The sequence below is a fragment of the Diabrotica undecimpunctata genome, chromosome 5, assembly GCF_040954645.1.
Source record: "Diabrotica undecimpunctata isolate CICGRU chromosome 5, icDiaUnde3, whole genome shotgun sequence".
Taxonomy (NCBI): Eukaryota; Metazoa; Arthropoda; class Insecta; order Coleoptera; family Chrysomelidae; genus Diabrotica; species Diabrotica undecimpunctata.
The window spans coordinates 139635873-139657062 of record NC_092807.1 but is presented as its reverse complement, the minus strand read 5'-3'; the positions used below and the strand labels follow the sequence as shown (position 1 = coordinate 139657062).

The following is a 21190-nucleotide window of genomic DNA, read 5'->3' as shown; positions in this document are numbered from 1 at the left end:
TGTACATTACATTTTGTTGTGATCTCGTCACGCCTTATTCGGTTTCTTCAGCGTATTTCCTGTAATTCTTCTGAGTATTACCATTTCTGCTGTTTCCAGCATTCTCTGGAGCAAGGAAGGAAATCCTAGCGATAATTTCAGATGTATTTTTTATCAAAAAAACTTCCATGGTTATTGAAAGAAACAAGTTTTTTGGAAATATGTTTCGTATAACCTACGTTATATAATGACACAGAAACTGTGCATACTGCTTGAGAAAATTCTTCTTGTTCTTATATTAGGCCTTAGACCTGTCCTTGTCCTATCTTAAAACTGTAATCGTATTTGTGACAGTGGTTGTCAGCTATCTAGCCATGTTATAAAGTTCTTTGCTGGTGATCTGGTGCTTGTTGGGAATAAGTATAATTTTAAAACTACTGTAATAATAATAGTCTCCCGTTTTATACCGCTGTCGCGGCTTTGGGAGTATAGCAGGGTAGTCTGCTATATCTAGGGCCTACGGTATACAAGGAAGGTAACATGGCCAGTGCTACGCTTCAACCGTCTATTATTACCCCTGGTTTTACCCAAGGTACTCATTTTTATTCAGGCTGAGCGACCTGGGGCCTATAGACATTTTTAAAATGTCTAGATGTTCTTGCCGGCGGTGGGATTCGAACCCTGGACCACCGGCTTGCGAGTCAAGCATCCTACCGCTTGCGCTACGCAGGCCCATAAATTACATTAAAATTACTGTACTTATAGATAATCATTGATCTCCGAATTTGGTAATAGTCAAAGTAAATGAAAATTAAGTTCATAAAATTAATAGCGAGGTCACGAAAAATTGATCATATATAATTTTTCGATATGCGATGAACTTTAGTCTTGCGATTGCCCTTAAAAATCGCAGTTACTCAAAAAGCTAATAAACGTATTTATTCGTAAGCTGATTATTTACTATCTTTAATGGGAATTAACCACAATTTCAGTTTAAAACAAGCTTATTTTGTTCCTATTTCCACTTTGCAAATCGTTTTCGTTGCGAAGTGGTATTTTAAAATGAAATTGTAGTAATTCATATTAAAAATAATAAATAATATTAAAATTCTACAAAAGAAAATAGGTTCAGAACAACACAATGACTGATATGTAAAAATATCGAAGATGGTATATTGAGAACAAATCATATTCTCTTGCCGCCCTTTAATGTTTATAAAAGAAACTTTACCGGCGAAGGTCTGCTTCAAATAGTCAATTATTTTTTTAATACAACATTAAAATAAAATACAACACTGTTTTAATTTCCACAGCATATAGCCAACATGACATGTTTCGTTAAAACATTAGCTTACTTAGAAGAACTAAACTAAAATGTTTTCATTCATCCGCTCATTTTTCAGCAAAATATATTGACATCATTATGTGGAAATTAAAAAAAAAGTGGTGTGTTTTATGTTATATAATTGAATTTCATGATAATCAACGAAGAAATCATTCGACACAATTCTTGGTTGAACTTTGATGGAATTCTGCATTGGGGATTGTCGCAAAAGATAGACACATCAAAGAGGTGTACATTTCTGAATAAATCTACCTCAAAATTAAGTTGCAAAAACGAATGGAACAAAGATACCACTTCAAGTCAAACACGAATATCATCAACACGGCTGGTTCATAAAACAGCTGAAGGATGGTGAATTGGGATAGTAGTAGTCTAGAACTAAACAGAAAATATGTGAAAAATTCCAAGCATATTTCAAACAGAAACTTATGCTAATGAAACATGCGTCCAGTTAAAGTTGGGACAAAAAAAATCGGGCACAAGAGTTAATCGTAATGTCCGATAACCAAGCAGCCATCAAAGCGATGAAATCACATGTGATCCAAAGTAGTATGAGAAAATTAACTAAGTAAGGAAAATTTAGTTGCCCTCCTATCGGTTTTTGGACATAGCGAAGCAAAAGGAAATGACGAATTAGTAATTTCGTCATGCTTCGAGCTCCTTTTTTTGGGACAAAAACCCGAAAAAAAAAATCGAATGACAAACAGATCGCAAAAGATCCAAATATTGGGAAGTCTTACAAAGAAAGAGACAACCAAAAATACTTCGAAGCAGATATAACCATAGACGATTTAAATATTGCATTGATTTAAAAAAAGGGACTATATATTTAGACCATGTCCGATTGGTAAAGCACTTGCAAACATTTAAATTAGTAGATGTGGCGGAATGCACATTATGTAGAGGATGAAACCTCTATACATACACTCTCAAACTCCTGCGCCATAAAGATAACACATTTATCTGGAAACATATGAGATAGAAGACGATTTACCTTACATACAGCCTCCATAAATACTAAACTTCTTCGGGAAAAACTGACTGCGTGAGTTGGTCTAATGACTGAGAAATCATCGGACAATTTATAAAAGGTGAACACAGGTTGTATAGTGACTAGTCAACATTTATACTGATCCCCTATAAGTTACAAAGAGCGACCAAATGCGAAGACCACCGATTGATCAGCTTAATAAGCCATCTGCTTAAAGTATTCACTTGGAAGAGTGGCGAGACACAATTTGGTTTCAAGAGCCGAATGAGTAGATGTGAAGCAGCTTTCTGCTTTAATACGATTGTACAAAACTGCATGAATCAACGAAAGGACTTATGCATCACGCTCACAACGCTAACATTCACGAAAGAGATATAAGAGTTATCCAGTATCTCTTATGGGAACCAAAAACACGAGTGAGGCCGAACAAGTCAACCGACAACAGAGAAATTTGAAATTTTAAGAGGGGTATGACAGGTGTATTTGTCTCCTGTGCTGTTCAATGTGGAGAATATTTTTGCAGAGACACATGAAGGCTCTGAATGTGATATAAAGGTCAGTGGACACCCTAAAAATAACACACTTAATATATAATAATGTAAATGTAAATAATAATAAAAGAGGAAAAACATACAACTTAAAGATAAATGCAGAAAAAATTAAATGCATGGCAATAAGAGAAAATGCACTTTTAAGAGATAATGCTTTAATTGAGCATCTGAGAACGTTCAAATACTCGGGAATGAATGGAATGATATTGAATGACCAACGGGACCGTCAAATAGAAATAAAATGCCGTGCCGAACAAACAAGACAAGTTTGGTTAATCTCCGTAACTGGATGATTAAATACTGTGTCTGCTCCATATTGTTATACGACATGGAGACATAGACGTTGAAAAGATCATCCATTAATATGTTGAAGGCTTTCGAAATCTGTAACTTGCTTGCGCAGAATGTTTCACATACCATGGACGGATAGGATGAGGAACGAGGATGTCGTAGCAAGGGCAAATGCTGAAAGATAATTACTTAACTTAATCAATGTCCGAACAATCAGATACCTTTGTCATTTCCTGAGAGGGAAAAGATATGTATTCCCTCAACCAATGATCCAAGGAAAGATTGATGACAAGAGAGGAGTAGGTTGCAAACAAATGTCTTGGCTATGGAATATAAAGAAACGGACAGGCATAAATAACAATAACACTGGCGAGCTCCGTCATGTCGCGAAAGATACACGTCTGGTCTTAAGATAATTCGCCAACGCACTACAGGCGCACTGCACGGCACTATAAAAGGAAAGTATAGTGACTTGTCCTCTAAAAGTAGGAATAGTAACAATGTTACTGACTAATATGTTTATTATTATTAAAGATAGCAAAATTTGACCTCACAATCGATCTTAATAGGTGACTGTTTAGGTGTCGAAATGGATAAGTAAAGATTATGGCAATTGTACTAGACTTGCTCAACTACCTCAAACTGATAATTATGTTGAAACTATGTTTCGATTTTGTAACCATTAAGCAGTCCTACAAAAGAATTTGATTTGTTTTATCCTCCCGTGTTCGAAATCGTTTAATATCAGTAATTCTTGCTTTTATTGAAATTTTGTAGTACAGTGTATACACAAAGAGTAAAGTAAAAATAAATAATAATTAAATCAAGAACTGTTCGAGTGATTAAAGAGTTCACGAAGTGATCACCATAGTTTATGTACCAAATTACAATGTAGAACATTGTACTAAAACATTCTTGTCTATTAGACATATGAATTATCATCTATATTGCAATAACTCTTTCAAACACCATCAATTCTAAAAAATAAAATAAAAAAGTAGTGAAAACTCGCACAAGTTCAAACTTCAAGTTTTAACAATGTGAATATTAAAAAGAAAAATCATTGGTGCTTACCACAGATCTTATAGACCCAATAGGTTGCTAATAGATAATATTTGGATTCTTTAGTTTTTATATATTGTCGAATTGAAAAGTAATTTTTAAGTGAAAATTGCTCTAATTAATTAATACCGTTTATGAAATATTAAGAAACTGTAACTGTTTTCTAATGTTGTGTTTACTGAACATAATTCTACTGAAGAAATGTTGTCTGTGTATAAGATATGTAATATGCACTAGCAGAATGTATCCAACTTGTTTATAAAACGCAAATATTCTAAGGAGACCGTCTATGAAACTATTCGTGTATTACAGATATAGTAGTAACTACAATATGTCTTATTTCTAAAATTATCTTCTAACGTAATGTCTGGCTTAAATAGGTCATAAGGTAATAAATGTAAAGAAATTTTGCACCGATTGCACCATTATTTATCTTATTCATATCCAGTATATAAATATTCATACAACTGATCTGAAAAGTTACTTTATGTTTTTGTGGTAAACATGTAAGGCATTTGCGTTTGTTTAGAATCGAATAGAATTAACCTTAAAAATGACTGACCTTATATATGTAAAATTGAGTTCTGTGGCGTTGGCGATGACGAAAAATTATTGTCCTTGTAGTTGCAGACAATATGTTTGGGCGTTTCTTGTGTATTTTGGCAGAATATCGCTGTTAATTTGCCCATGTTACAAAGATTAGATGGGAGTGAATAGCGTTCAATGACCGAATTTAATTTTCTGAGACTCCGAGAAAAGAATTTTGCGTAAAGAACTGAAGAGTGTAGTAATATTTTTGTTTGCCTTTGGCATGGAATATTTTCCCACCAAGCTACACCGTTTTCGGTTTCTTTTCCCATTTTCGGATATCTTTGACAATGCGGCTTTTTGGTACACAGCAGAATGTGTACCCTTTCTTTACGTCATGGCACCCAAAACAAAGTTACTTTGTTTGACTGCGCCAATTGCTTAAGGATCTGTCTCCGGTGCCGAACTGTTGCAGAGTTGTAGCAGAGTTTTCAGTGCAGTTTTACAGTTTGAGACAATCGATATCTTGGCCGAATTGAGATGTATTTCACACACGTAATCCCAATGCTTACTCCTTCACGTATTTTTTGACAGACTAGTTTAAAAAGTGTGCGAGACCTCTTGTGACTTAAACCATTTCGTTTTGTGTTAACTAACATTCGTTTATGAATATATTTTATTATACTAAATATATTTTACAGACACAAATAGATACTTAGCCCGTGTTGTAACGTAAAAGCACTTCCTAGAACGACTCTTAGAAGTATATTTAGGAGGATGAAGCTCTACACCAGCAAAAGGATTTCTACACCAGCGAGTATTTGCCCTTTTTGCTACATCGTAACCTTTATTATTAATCATTGAACAAACACGCCACGTCGGTGTCATTTTTCAAAGCTAAACTAATCAAACTACATTTACTATTTCCACTGCCGTTCATTCTAAACTCTTCCCATTAGTTAACTTTAATTGTTTATGAATTAAAAGAAAAAAGTTCTATGACTTGTTTTTTTTTTCAATTTAATATTACAAATACTTTTCGAAAACAATACACAATCTACACAATTTGTAAAAAAAACTACATTTTACATTTATTTTTGACGTTTCGACTACCAATCCCGGAATAGTTTTCAATCACAAACTAAGAAATTATTTTAATCTGAAGATGTTTACGAATTGACGACTCTAGCAACCAATTTAACAATTGACTTAATTGGCCTCTATATTTTAGGCAAATAGTCACGTTTTTAAGTTGAAATTCTTAGGGTATAAGCATACAAAAATCAGAATTTTATATCAATCCGAGGGCACAGAATAATAAACAATCAGAATGTCCCCTCTACTTGTTAAGATAAATACGCGCATCTCGTTCGCGCAAACGGAATCGCCATGTTTTAAACGGAACCAGTGCTGTTCAGTGAAATTTTATCTGGTATGCATAGAAAAATTAACCCGGTTTAATTTATTTACGTCAGCCACAGACATAATATGCACTATTTTATTCGTACTTTTAGTTGCAGAATAGATTAAATTATTTCAAATTTACTAAATTATTAATCTCTAAAAATTTAAATTACAGTTCTGTCGTAGCTTGTCACAAATTTCTCAATCTGAGTCTATGTTTCCGTTTAAAACATGGCGATCGCGTGCTGACAAACTTCAAAGGCGGCATCTGATAGTGGGCATTCTGATTGTTATTTATTCCGTGTCGAGGGAGCAACATCATTCTCAGAATTTCAACTCAAAAACATGAATATTTGTCTACAACAACTTACAAGCACACACAAATCAGAATTTGACATCAATCTATCAAATTGGCTGCTATAAAGCGACAAGTAGTAAACACCTACTAGAGATCAAATAATTTCTTAATTTGTATTAAGTCTTTTGAAAACGATCTCCGCAATAGAAATCGAAATGTCAAAAACAAATGAAAAATTAAAGTTCGAAAAATTAAAACACTGTTTGGTTTTTAGAAATAGAGCAAATGCTGGTACTGGCAACAGGCACTTAAAGAAACAAGGATTAAAATTAAAAGCGGAATAAGGACATAGTCGTGTGCAGTAGAATTAGGACAACACAAACGAAATGGTAGATGGAAGGCGAGTGATGTGTTATCTTATCGAAAGAGGTTATATTCTGTGGTTAAAAGAAAAACTTTTTCGAAAAACATATTTATTGCACAATTAAATGATAAAATAGAATTTATGCTTAAAATGATTTATTATACTTTTTAAAAATCACTGTTAATTGCATTCTAACAACTTGCCAAAACATCACCATGGCTGTTCGTTGAATCATATCTTTGGTTGGAAGGTAGAACATTGTTTATTCATAATGTCCAGGTACAAAACTGTTACAGGTCGTGTTATAAATATCACAGCCAGGGCTATAACTATCAAAGTTGAGATTATATCTGTTATAAACAGAAGAATAATGATCAGAGTTGAGGTTATAGCTGACATTGCTTCCAGTAGAATAGATGGGATTGTTACCATATTTGTATGCTGTAAAAAATTTCCTTCTATTATATTTGGCGATAATAAAATCATATATTAGTTTTCTCAATTGGTTTTCAGTTTCTAAATTGGTACTAATAACCAAACATTAGTAATCAACAAGAGGATTATGTCTAATATTTAATTATGTTTGAAGTTTCATTCTTTCCATCAGTGATAGTAACACCTTGTATAAAAAATAAACCTTTGACAAAAATATTTTAAAAATTAGGTATAAGGATAGTTTTTTCTTTGGTTAAGTGACAATATTAAAAAAATTATAACCAAAATATAATCTTCAAACAACTAAGAAATTATTTCTTTAGAAAACTTTCAACTTGTCTCTTTGTCTTTATTATAGAATTTTGTTCCAAAATATTACACTACTAGCAATCTATTAGTTTCTTGGACGTCTATGGTACAAAAAAATTTATCGTGAAACAACTTACCAGGCAATTGTGTAGTAGCTGATGGCACGCTATTTGCCCGTTGGAGTCTCAGGTACTGATTATTGAAGGCCGAATTGGGCGAATTAGGTGGAGGAAACTGATCGTTAGTTGGATATGGAGAATGCCTAGCACTTACTGATCCTGGACTGTTGATAGATCTCTGTGTTTGCTGAGGTGGTCTCTAAAAATGGAAATAGAAAATGTACACGTAATATAACGAAAATGAAAGACGCGTGTCATATATAGATTAGAATATAGATTTCAAGCGGGTCATTTGGCTTCCTACACCTTTCCACACTGTGACATGAAAAATCTTTTGTATAGACCCTACATCTATTCTTCAGTTTAAAAGATCTAGGCTTTGAATGATAATTCAGGCTCATTTTCATTTTAAATTAAAATTAAAAAAGGTAGTTTTACTAGTAATAGACCCCGCCGTAAAAATCTTTGTACGATTCTGTATGTGACCACTACTTGGACCTGTTTGTGCTGTCAAGCACATGTGTGAAATCCGGCAAATGCTCATTCCCATCTTAGCTGTATTGCACTCTCATTGTGAATTTCACTATAGACCCAGTGACAATAATATATATTATTGGTAGGTTTTGTTTATTGAATATCATTCAAAGCACATTAGAAATTAGATTGAAAGAAAACCGAAACCAGCTTTATGTATTTAAAAAACAAACGACTAAAATGTCTACTTACTGTGAGCTGAGCACCAAGCATTGGATTTTGCTGAACAGTCATCCTGGACTGTGCTTGTTGCCAGTTGGCATTCTGTGTATTTGCTTGCGGGTAAGCCTGTCTTGGTGACAATTGCGAATTGAACTGTGACTGTGGAGACATGGCTGCAGAATTCTGGTAATTACCCACAGAGGTAGTTTGAGGAAAGGCTGGCGAACCCATTTGTTGAGAGTGGGGTGAATAGGGTTGTTGGTTAGCAACTCTCGATGTCTGTCCATATGGAGGAGACAGTTGGGATTCTGAAGGTACGCTGGATGAGCGTTGCAAAGATACATTGGGAGCCACAGAATTATTCAACAAACTGTCAATGCTCTGAATTGAGTTAATCTGTAAATAAATTATTAAATGGTTCATATTAAATTCTTAACAAACAAGAAATGTATCAATATAAATCAACGCTGTTGCAAACATTTTTCCAAAGGAATTAAACTTACGTTATTAGAGATCTCATTGGCAGCAGCATTGGACGGTATTAACAGATGTTGTTGCTTTTGTTGCAACAACAAACGGCGCTTCTGTTCTTGTTGTTGGTGAAGCAAAAGTTGTTTTCTCTGTAAAAGGTTCTGGGCACTAATAGTTCCAGAAAATTGCTGGTTGCCTACATTAGCGCCACGAATCGGCATTCTTGTAAATTTCGCCTGAGAATAATTTGGAGGAGGCGGAAACACAGAATTGTTTTGGTTTGACAACTACAAAAAAATAAAACACATTAGAGATATCTAAAACATACAAAGAGGAATATATTTTTTGGATAATATATAATAAATATTTGTTGTGTGGCTTACATTAGCAGATGAATAAGCAGGAGGATTTCCTGATAAGGAAATGAGTGAACCTGGACTTTTGACAACAGTCTCACATTGCATTAATGATTTCTGTATGTTGTTAATGGCCACAGCTTCGCTCATTGCGAAGTTGTTACTTTGTTGACCATCCCCACCATCAAGAAGTTGCATAATTTCATCTGGCACAAATTCTATGACCTAAAAATAAATAAAAACCTTATTATACTGCGCAAACAAACAATTCGAAAAATTTAATGTCAATATTACACAGATGTACAAACCTGATCAAGAAGTTCAGAAAGCAAAGGATCGTTGGAAGGTTGCATATTGGTATCCCAGATGGAGTTGTCGGTGGTAGAAGTAGCAGGTGAAGCAAAACAGCTTGAATTAACCTGATTCATCTGGCGGTTATCATTGCGTTGTACATTATTATTACTGGACAGAACGTTACTGAGGTAGTTTGTGGTTTGTTGACGTCCAGGCAACCTGAGAAAAAAAAATTATATAAATACTCTTGTGTATACTACATATATTTATATATGTCCATAAAAAAGTAGATCCAATTAAGGTGGTTATTTTCAAAACCAGAAGGCACAAGAAGCAGAAGACGACCACGAAGGAGATGGGATTAATGATGTGGAAGAAGACCTACAGATTCTAAGGGTTAAAAGATGGAGGGAAGTTGCCAGGAATCGACAGGAGTGGCGATTTCTTTGTGAGCAGGCCAAGATCCACAAAGGATTGTCGAGTCACTTATGATGATGAATACGATTAAGAGTATATACAATATAATAAATTAAATTATTCCATATAATTTTATATAAATAACTACCTAATATATAATAAAAAACCATGGTTCTAACAAATCCAAGTCGTCTATTAAATTAACTGAAAAAGCATGAAAAATGAAAATTAAAAGAGACCTTTGTTATTTTCAATAATCTCTTTAATTATATAAAAATTACTTAATACAATTTATATGTATGTCTTCACTTTTGCTAGTTTGCGATGGAATGCAAAAGTGATATTTTGCCATAAATACACACAGCAGACACTTGAAACTACGACTGATTCAAGGGTCGCATTTAAAATATCTGCCAATGGTACATTTATCAACAACTCAATTTATTAAGTTGTGATATATATTGGAGATATCTTTTGTATGGGTCTTATTATTGATACAACTTTGATCTTTTTACTACTGACATTACTATTATTATTGCTAGGTATAGTTTGGGTTTGTTTTGGATTTGATAACTAATTACGTTACCAATAAACTGTATAAAAATCAAGTGTGCTAAAATAAAATTAGTGTAAATAACCACCTACCAATAAGAAGTACTCAGTCATCTAGTTACCATACGGAGTATATTAATTAATCAATTAACAGTTATCTATGGTATTCTTAAAAACTAGTTTATTTGCATTGTCTATATATGAGTTAAGCTAAAAATTCACATTTTCTACATAAGCTTTTTTTTAATTTGAATTTAAACCATTTTATGATTTTACAAAGCTATGATGCAAATGTGTCAATGAAAATTTCTGGAAATTTTTAAATTTAAAATGAAAATCTATATAAATACCAGTGTGCAGTATTAGTCACGTTGCTAAAATGATGCTAATATACATTCTGTTGTACAAGGTATTTACATTAAATCATTAGAATTTAAACGATTTTTAATAGGTTTTCATAACCAAAGATATAACTTGCCAAAATTAATTACCAACAATTTAATACATAAGTATACAAGTTTCAAATAGGCTAACTTTTAAAAAACTACTGGATCAACTAAGGATTCTATAATAATCAATGGAAAATATATGGTGAATGAACTAACTATTATGTTGAATATAGGTATTGAGATCTGTCAATCAACAAGATATTTTAGTAATTAAACCAGAGTAAATAATTAGAAATAATATAAACATGAATGGCAAATTATACCCTATAGGCCTCAAATAGAAAATTGAGAAAACTACTTTATTTGGTATTGAATGAGCATTATAAACTTCAATTATGTGTAAGTTCAATAATGTTTAGATCACAGTGGTAGATAGGAAGTCGAAGTACCAGAATATTCCATTTATTTGACATTTATTCAATAGCACAAACAGATATTTGTTTACATTCACAATTGCCAATTTTTTCTCTGAAAACCACTGAATTACTTGTTCTATTTTTTCAAGCAGTTGTATGTAACTTTTCAGATATTTTGGAATGGTACAGAGGACCGTCCAAAACAATTACTGGATCAGTTGTAGTTAACTCAATCATTTGCTTAAAGTGTTCATCAAAAGCGTCATTATTCATCTATTTGTGGTATCACTAGGTTGAAATGTTACTAAAACATTTAAAAATCCATCTGCACTAGATATAAGTATGGATAATAAGTCGTTTTTCTGTACTAGATTGTGCAAATGGGACTGTCTCAATGACCCTATCAGGGTCCTACAGTCATTTAACAAAGTAAGGCAGCTTTCTCATACTTTTGCTATGAGAAAGTTCGATTTAGTCTTGATACAAATGCCCCGGGTGTACGATAGCTAAACAACTTCTTGTTTGTATTGTGGAAATCTCTTATTTTGTCTACCTCCTCTTATTTCAGGAATATCCTGGTTCACTGTACCAAAAATTTAAAGTCAAAATGTCGTAATTAAAATAGCCAATTTATCATTTAGTTCTGCAAATATACATATTATACTAGTCATACAAAATCAATATAATAATTTGTACGCCTATTAATTATCACTTGAGAATGATTTATTACTCATTCTAAATACCAAATAAACTGTAAGGACCGTAAGGTCGTTGCAAAATAATAGATATTTTTTAAAATATGACATGCATTGTATGGAATAAAATTTAGCGATATGAGGAATGAAGATGCTAAGGACATTGACATTTTGTGTGAAATCATAACAGATCTTCATTAACATGAGATAAAAACCACATAAAAGTAATAACAGAATATAGACACTAATAATAGAAAGTTGGAAGTTGGAAGTTACCAATTGGAAACACTTTCCACTGAAGCCAATAAAATAGGTTTGAAAATCAATATTAGTAAAACCAAGTCCATGAGAATAAATGCAAGGAACAACACGCTATTTACTATCGACAATATGCAGATTGAAAATGTGGAAAACTTTACGTATCTTGGAAGTGTCATAACAGAAAACGGAGGTACAGAAGACGATATTCGTATGAGGATACGAAAAGCCCAACAAGCTTTCAGCACGCTCAACCCTGTTTGGAAATCTGGCGAGTATACTACAAGGACAAAGATCCGAATATTCCGATCAAATGTCATGTCTGTTCTACTCTACGGATGTGAAACCTGGAAAGTGACAAACACCCTCACAGACAAACTGCAGGTCTTTGTTAACAAATGTCTACGAAGAATTGTTCGTATATTCTGGCCTAACACCATCAGAAACGACGATCTGCTACACCTGACCGAACAAAAGAGGGTACAAAATGAAATTAAGTCCAGAAAGTGGGGTTGGATCGGTCACACACTCCGAAAAAATAGTTGCAGTATCGCAAAGACTGCCCTAGAGTGGAATCCCCAAGGGAAAAGAAAAAGAGGTCGCCCAGACAAACTTGGAGAAGATCCATCATGGACGAGATAAGAGGCCAAGGAAAGTCTTGGAATGAGGTGAAGGCCTTAGCGCAAAATAGAACCCGATGGCGCGTTTTCACTGAAGCTCTATGCTCCACTTAGGAGTTCAAGAACCTTATATATATATATATATATATATATATATATATATATATATATATATATATATATATATATATATATAATAGAAAGTTGCCTAAAACAAAAACTAGACTAAAAAAAAATAGAATACTCATCAAAATCAAACCTTAATAATTATATATATATATATATATATATATATATATATATATATATATATATATATATATATATATATATATATATATATATATGAAAAAAAAATCCTCGGCATTGTCCTTATTCACTAACATTTATGTAATTTAACATCTTAAAAGTCTTACCTGTTAACGCCCAATCTAGAATTGTTCATTGTGTTTTGGCCCATAACCATTTGTATAGATTTGTTGGGGTCAGAGATCCTCGGCAGTTTTTCTTGAGGAGTGGCAGAGATCACGCTGGCAGGAATTGGTGGTATTGGCTGGTGGTTTGAAAAGTTTTTGTCTAAGAGAGAAGCCAACATTTTATTTTTCTCTCGCAAGGAAGTACCCGTTGATGTTCCTGAAGAAGATACCTGTAATAATCGAAAACGCGTTAATACATTTTGAATATAGTGAGAAATGAAGTAATTTAAGATATGTAGTATACTAAAAACAATGATGGCATCTTAATTATTCGAGAATGTTTAAAAGTAATCAACGAGACAAATTACGTCAAAAAATTAGAAGGAACAAATCGGATGTCAGTAAATTTTGAATTCAAAGTTAAATATATCCATATAAACTAATTAAAGAATGGTGGAAAAAAGTTGTTGAAATGGTTTAGTTTTATAAAATGTGTACCTATTTGTAAAATGAGTTCAGAGTTACAGAATGCGATAATATGGATAAATGTGTATTTATAAAAAGAATTCAGAGTAACAGAATGCGATAATATGGGGATAATATGGATAAATGTGTATTTGTAAAAGGAGTTCAGAGTAACACAAAATGCGATAATATGGGGATAATATGAAAAAAAAATATATTGACAAAATTCAACAAAAAATAAACGAGAAGATTAGTAAAGAAGGAAAAACATTTAATCTAATTTCAAAGGAAGGATCTGATAATAACGATAGAAAAATTTAAAATAAATACTGCAGAAATCACGGAAAAATGTATGAAAAGTAATACGTTATCTAAACGAAAGTTGTGGTAGCGGTGTATCGTGTATCAAAAAATAGAACATAAATATTACATTTGCCGTAAAACGAAAAAACATTATAGAGGAATATAGAAAATACAAAGTATATAAAGGTCAGCGAATTTATACTCTACCATTTATAGTTAACATTAGTAAAATTATTTGTATGTCACCTCTAAATTAGAACGACTCGTTAACGATTTGATATAAATACCAGCAAAAAATAACTTAACAAACAATTAAAATTCACTCAACAAGTTATCACAGTGTAATACTGATATATTTGATATTGCGCAAACGTATTCGTACAGCAACTGAAAAATACTAATCAAACCCAAACCTTGACACCTGACAACTAAGTTTGGGCGCATGCGCATGAAAATTGGGAATTTCTGTTTTAACAATGGCAAAGAATGTTATTCAGTGAACGTTGCCATAATGCATGAGAAACAAAAGAAACAATAAATAAAATTGATGAAGACTGATGCTGCTGTCTTGTAATGATAAAACCCTAGTTAAACGGATAAAAACCACAATAATTATTGAAATGCAGCCGAAGGCGGATATCTTACTCAGATCTAACGAGGAGAATATCATCCTCCGGAAGCATCCAGCTTCTATCTGTTTCTTTAAATTTGACAAACATGTGTTTTAATTTTTTATCCACTGACCAAGACATTCATCGTTACAAAATAATATCTAAGTACAAACGCAGGGGAATATCAAAGCAACAAATTGTCAAAACCTCCGTTCAAACGTTGTGTAATGTATAAGAAAGCAGATGTGAGATCATTTTCGTTAATTTTTCAATTCTTTCAACTTTTTAAGTAAATAAAAAAGAAAGTATTTAGGTATATAAATTTGAACATTGTACATCCTTTTTAGTAACACCCTTAGTAGTTCGTAAGGATGGGTTGCAAATAAAGGATATTTTATATGGCACTTTGGTTTGGCATTGATATAAATATATCTTACTCCAACCTAGTGCACTAATCATTAGCGGATGAGTAGAACAGGGATTAGTAACTAAATGGTTACGGGCTAAACAACATCAGATATGTAGATGACACCATAGTATTTGCGGACAACTTAGAAGATCTACAAGTTCTTATGAACAAAATCATGTATTGCAGTCAACAATATGGACTCAATATAAACGTTAAGAAGACAAAGCTTATGATAATAAGCAAGAAAAGGATAACAGAAGGTCAACTCTACGTAAACCAATCCCCTGTAGAAAGAGTGACGCACTACAACTACCTCAGCACCATAATAAATAAAGAATGGACCAACAACCAGGAGATTAGAGCACGCATCGGAAAAGCTAGCTTCGATCAGATGGGGCCTTCTTCAAGAGTCACAACCTCTCTCTTGATACAAAAGTAAGAATGCTGCGATGCTACGTCTTCTCTGTCCTTTTCTATAGTGTTGAATCGTGGACCTTGAAAGACGATATGTGCAAAAAACTGGAGGCATCTGAAATGTGGCTATATCGGAGAACGCTTAAGATCCTGTGGACTGACCGAGTCACAAATGAGGAGGTCCTCAGAAGAATGAATAAGAACCGAGAGGTACTGACCACCATCAAATCTCGGAAAGTTACAGTTCTTCGGACATATTATGCGAAATGAATCCAGATATGCTCTCCTTCATGCCATCCTGCAAGGAAAAATATTTGGAAAACGAGGTCCAGGAAGAAGAAGAACATCTTGGTTAAAGAACCTTAGAATCTGGTTCAATACAACATCTGTGCAGCTTTTCCGCGCTGCTGCAGATAAGATAAAGATTGCCATGATGATCGCCAACATTCGTAACGGATAGGCACATCAAGAAGAGAATAACAGGGAGAAATATTCGAAAATCTGCTCCAAATTATGTTTTATCGCTATAAAAAGGTTATAATGCATTAACTACCTAAGCATTTAAAAAACTTCAACCATTCTAACGATTTAAAATACGAGAATTTGTACAATTCGAAGTTAATCAAAAAGTCTTACATACAAGTCTTTTCAAATTATGTTACTTTTAAAACTACTGCAAAATAGTACTACACGATAGACATATACAGTATACAGTTTCGAAAGAATTCCAGTATCTAGGTGCCACTATAACTCACGACAACGACATTAACAGCGAAATACGGGCATTAATACGTCAAATATGCTGTCGAGATCATCGAAGATCCAAATATACAAAGTAAATATTACAAATATCTCTTAGTTGACATTTAAAACAAACCAATTACAGCTTGCAGAATCAAAAACAACGAAATACTACACCTACAAAGAATTTTCAGTTTTCATAGCATTTTTTCTATTAACCATTCTTTCCAGCTACAATATATATCTTCCAATATATATCTTGCAGATGTGTTCTTTCCTTTTATTGCCTCGTAATCTCCATCCCCAAACGATCTTCAAGGTCTTACTCTTACTATTTTTCTTCTTCCTATGTGTCTCCATTCGGTAATTTCTTGACCCAATCGTACTGAGATGGCTGATAAAACAGTTACTGTTCTGTTTACTTTTCTTTTTTTATTCTTGTGGACCTCCTTCTCGAATTTTTTTGTGTTAAGATATTTTATTGGACGTTCTTTGTTTTATTTTATACATTTCAGTGTCTTTTCACTTAGTTTGATATATTGGTCAGTGTATCGGTTGTTGTCTGATCCAAAAGCTTCTAAAATAACTCTATTCATGAAGGTTTTTATGTGTTAAGGATTTTTTTAATGACCTACCTGAATTTTTTCAGCTTCAAAGAAATACTAAATACACAATACAGCCACCCAATTATGACGTAAATATAAAAAATACAGATAAACCTAAAAGATTTTTAATAACCAGTAAGGAAAACTTAGTTAAAAAAATTATTTATACCTGAGAACCGTCTGAAGTTCGTTTGGCGGGAATAGTATCTTTATCGTCAATGGAACGTTTTCTAGTTCTATCAGTAGGAGATGAAGGAAATCCCAAGCTTCTCATCAATGTATCATCATTACACTGAACTTCCTTCTTCTTGTCGTCGTCGGCATCTCTTTCTGGTTTCAACAGTTGTTGAAGCAATTCACTTTTATTTTTCATGCCAGCTCTTTCTAGATCGTCATCGTCGTTTTTATCGTTGAGTAACTGAAAATATAAATAAACAAGTCATACAGCTGCACTACAATGGTAAGATAAAAACATTAATAATTTATTAAATAAGCTCTGAAAAATATTTAATGCCCTATTAAAAATATACTATTTGACGATGATTATAATATTATAACGAAGGTTTTAGTATATTTGTTTGAATACATGTATTTATCTACAGTGCATTCGACAAAACGCGACGAAAAATTACATTAATTCTTACTATCATCCCTTTATTCTACCATTTATCGTTATCACTAGGTATTCCTGTCTATCGTTTAGGAATATATTTCTAGATGTCCTTTATTAAAAAAATAGTTCTGAGATTTTTTTTTCTTAAAAAAATATGATGTGTATTGTTTTTTCGCCAGACAGATAAAAGAAGTAATTAAATTAATTAAGTATCTAAATAAGATATACCCATAATGTCATATTCTACAACTGGGTAGAAGCCCAGTCGTTCTGATGAGTCCTGCTGGAACGAAATACGTATAAGCGAATTGTAGAAGTGAAATCAAATTTTTCTGTTTTCTATATCTTTATTTACTCGTATTTTTTGAAACTAAGAAACCAGTTCACGATAGGTTCTTGCCTAGATGAACCGATATGTCGTGGAATGTAATCTTAGATTCCCCATGTCGTTCCGAACACCTAGAAATCTTCTACTTTCTGTTTTGTTGGATGAAGTTGATCTGATGAAGTTTTGGAAATCGTTCACCAACAAAGAAGCAATTTGTTTAGTTGCAAATGCATGGAGTGGAGTGAAAGAGAAAACTTTCAAAAGAGCTTTTTACAAATTAATTACGCTAGAAGATGAAAGCAGCAGTGAATATGACGATAGAGAAACTATGACAGCTGAACTTGCTGTCACTTGCTGAAAGTGTAAATGTGTACACAGTGTGACAAAAATGAGCCAGGTCATCAGCTGCTCAACAACGACGATATTGTCGATCTAAGTTTTGAATCAGCCCGGTACGTCACAACATGATTCATCCGCAAATAAGAGTCAAAACGAAGAACATGATGGGACGGTATCAATCAAAAGATTAACTAACCAAGAGGCTGAAGAAGCTGCCAATGTTCTATTTTGAGTAACGAGAACCTTCAAACCTTGTCGACAGTTTGAACTTGCGCAAAATAAGTCAAAACATTGAAAAAAATCGAAGACGTTTAACACAGGCCAAACTGATTGACTTTTTTCAAAACGAGTTATTTATAAACTGCATTTTGTAACGAATTCATAAACCTTTGGTCTAACGTTGCATTTTCCGATGAAAAAGTGTTTCGATCATATAGCAATGATCGAATAAGAGTTTATAGGCCGAGAGATTATAGGTTTGCTAAACGGTATACTCATAATTTGGTAGTAGAAGGAAATGTAGAAGGCAGAAGACCAAGAGGAATATCTCCAACACGATGGGCAGACCAAATGAAGACTCTGGTGGGAAAGTCCCTGCATCAAGCCGTCCATTTGGCACAGGATCGCAGCCAATGGAGACAGCAAGCGAACAATATTTAGTGTCACCACGCTCTGACAAGGGCTCAAGGAATGAGAAAGAGCATACTCATCATTTAAGAAATAGTGGAGGATTTTCGGTCAACGTATGGGGATGGATAAGTGTTGAAGGTTCGGGCGTTTGTTCTCATATCATCATCATCATTAGCCCATAGTCGTCCACTGCTGAACATAGGCCTCCTCGAAAAACCTCCATTCAGATCTATCTCGCGCTGCTGCAATCCAGTTGGTACAAATCCTTTTTATGTCGTCAGTCCAGTCTATTCAGTCTGTCGTCAGTTCAGTTCTCATATAGTAGAAAAATACAAACATATTCTTGAATTATTGAGAATATAATGTTATCATCGGAGATCCAGTGATTCCCCAATAATAACTTCATGTTTCAACATGACAATTGCGCGGGGCATACGAGTAGAATTGTTCGAGAATGGTTGGAAGAAACGTGTTAATGTTTATCTGTGGCCTTCCTGGAGTCCAGACCTTAACCCTATCGAAAATGTGAGGGCAGAGTTGACAGAAATTAAATGAAATAAATCCTAGGCCACGGAATAGAATTGAACTATGTACATTATTATATTGAATTATTAATATTTGATATAAACTTACTTTGATTTATATGATTGATTGATATTTACAATTTAATGCGTCTGTCGATTTCTTCTGATGTGTTATGACTGATAGTTTATGATGTGTGTTTTGGGTTATATTACGTTTGAAAGATATTGAGAGCACCGATATGATGCAGCTGATAATCCTCAACAGAAGTCCTTTGTTGAATAAAACTGTGACAGGAAGGTATCGATATTTATAATTTTTCGGCTATGGCTCGTCCTGTATAAATATCGTTGTAATCTTCTGCCATCAAAACTGTTTTATCATGCAGTTCTAAATCGAGTATAGTCACGGATAATTAATACGATTGCAGCAACGCTATGTCACTCATATTTGAAATAAATGGGGGATGGGAGGAAGAATTTCACACGGACAGTTGAACAGAATGCTGATCGACAATTTAAGGAATAATTCTTAGCATTTATTAAGTAAGAACAGTTTATAAATGTGTATATGTAATAAACATAATAACTATATACGTAAACAATGTATGCACATGTATATGTAAAGCGCATAATTTGCTGATTCATTTAATTAGTGGGAGACTCAGTAATGGCACTCACCAATTATCGAGAGTCCACTGTATATTCCCAGAGTTGTAATTTTAAACTAACGATATCCGTTCTTATACATATTGGAAAATCAGAATTTGATATATTAAACTTAAAATATGAAACACCTTCAGTGAATACAAAAAAAAAGATCATGACAATTTTTTTTTGGATTTATTGTTCCACTGTGTATATTCATTGTTTCCGAAATATTTCCGTGTACAAAATAAATACCTGTAGGGGATAATATACGAACACAGCTGTGCACATCTTGTAAATAAAAAATTAAATCATTGTGATATGTAACTAACCATACACACGAATTTGTTATTTCATTTACGTTGTGCGCGTTTGTTATCAAATCGACGTCACTTGTTTTATGTACTTAATATCACATTTAGAAGAAACATTAGAAAATTAACCACTTTTAAAATTTTGAAAGTTATGACAACGGAAATTTCTGAAAATTATCTCTTAAGATTAAATAAACATTGGAAGATTGAACAATATCGATTATATAATGGTAATTATTATTTTCGATATTATTAGATTACTTAATGTTTAGGAAACAGTTGAAATTGCCAGTTTTTTTGTAATATAAAAGTAAATTTTAACAACAGTAATTATTGAATGACGAAAAAGCCAAATTAAAAACGATTAATCATGGCATCACCAAAAATGTACACAAATTAAATCTGTGGGCAGATCTTGACCGACGACAAAAATAACTCAAAACATTCTTAAAATAATAAAAATAATTTCTACTCACCAGTCCCTAACCAAAACATTTCCATATGCAAAAACACAAAACACCAATACAAAACCATTAGAATTCTTTAAGTCTTCAAACCTTATCTTTTTGAAGAAGTACTGACAACTGGTAAAAGTAATGCAAATAAAAGTAAATCTGATAAAATTTGTATTTGAGTAGGTAGTAGAGAGGGAAGAACTGTATTGCGACGTTGCCACGTCGTAATCACTAGTATTATCAGCTATTTGAAAATTTTGCGAGCATGCACCACAAATCTTATCAAGTTCGGAAGGTGTAGATAATGAATACAAAAACTGAAACAACACTCGGACTACGAACAAATTATAGATGTGTAGTTGATACATAGTTCGTAGACATTTAGGTATGTTTCCTGTAGATAAAATAATTGTGAATTGGTACATGTTTTAAACTGCGGAGCGTTGTTACTTGTTACCGATAAGAAAAACCTAGATTTAACGTATATATGTACGAAGTGTAAAGACCTCTGTAACTTTATTATCTGCAATTCGAAAGA

The 21190-nt window shown here is 33.1% G+C and overlaps 1 protein-coding gene across 6 annotated transcripts in view; it reads right to left on the bottom strand.

The window, feature by feature from the left end:
* tai (basic helix-loop-helix family member taiman) overlaps positions 1-21190 on the bottom strand; it is a 265687-nt gene that overhangs the window by 40996 nt on the left and 203501 nt on the right. For 5 of the 6 annotated variants that reach the window (XM_072532815.1, XM_072532816.1, XM_072532818.1 and 2 more), the window contains 7 exons: positions 16974-17222; positions 13257-13486; positions 9508-9712; positions 9227-9424; positions 8876-9130; positions 8403-8768; positions 7695-7875 (listed from right to left, as the gene is read on the bottom strand). In XM_072532815.1, the coding sequence (XP_072388916.1) occupies positions 7695-7875; positions 8403-8768; positions 8876-9130; positions 9227-9424; positions 9508-9712; positions 13257-13486; positions 16974-17222 (1684 nt within the window). Of the gene's footprint in view, positions 1-6905; positions 7255-7694; positions 7876-8402; positions 8769-8875; positions 9131-9226; positions 9425-9507; positions 9713-13256; positions 13487-16973; positions 17223-21190 lie in introns of those variants that run through there. The other variant, XM_072532820.1, reaches the window with a different exon arrangement.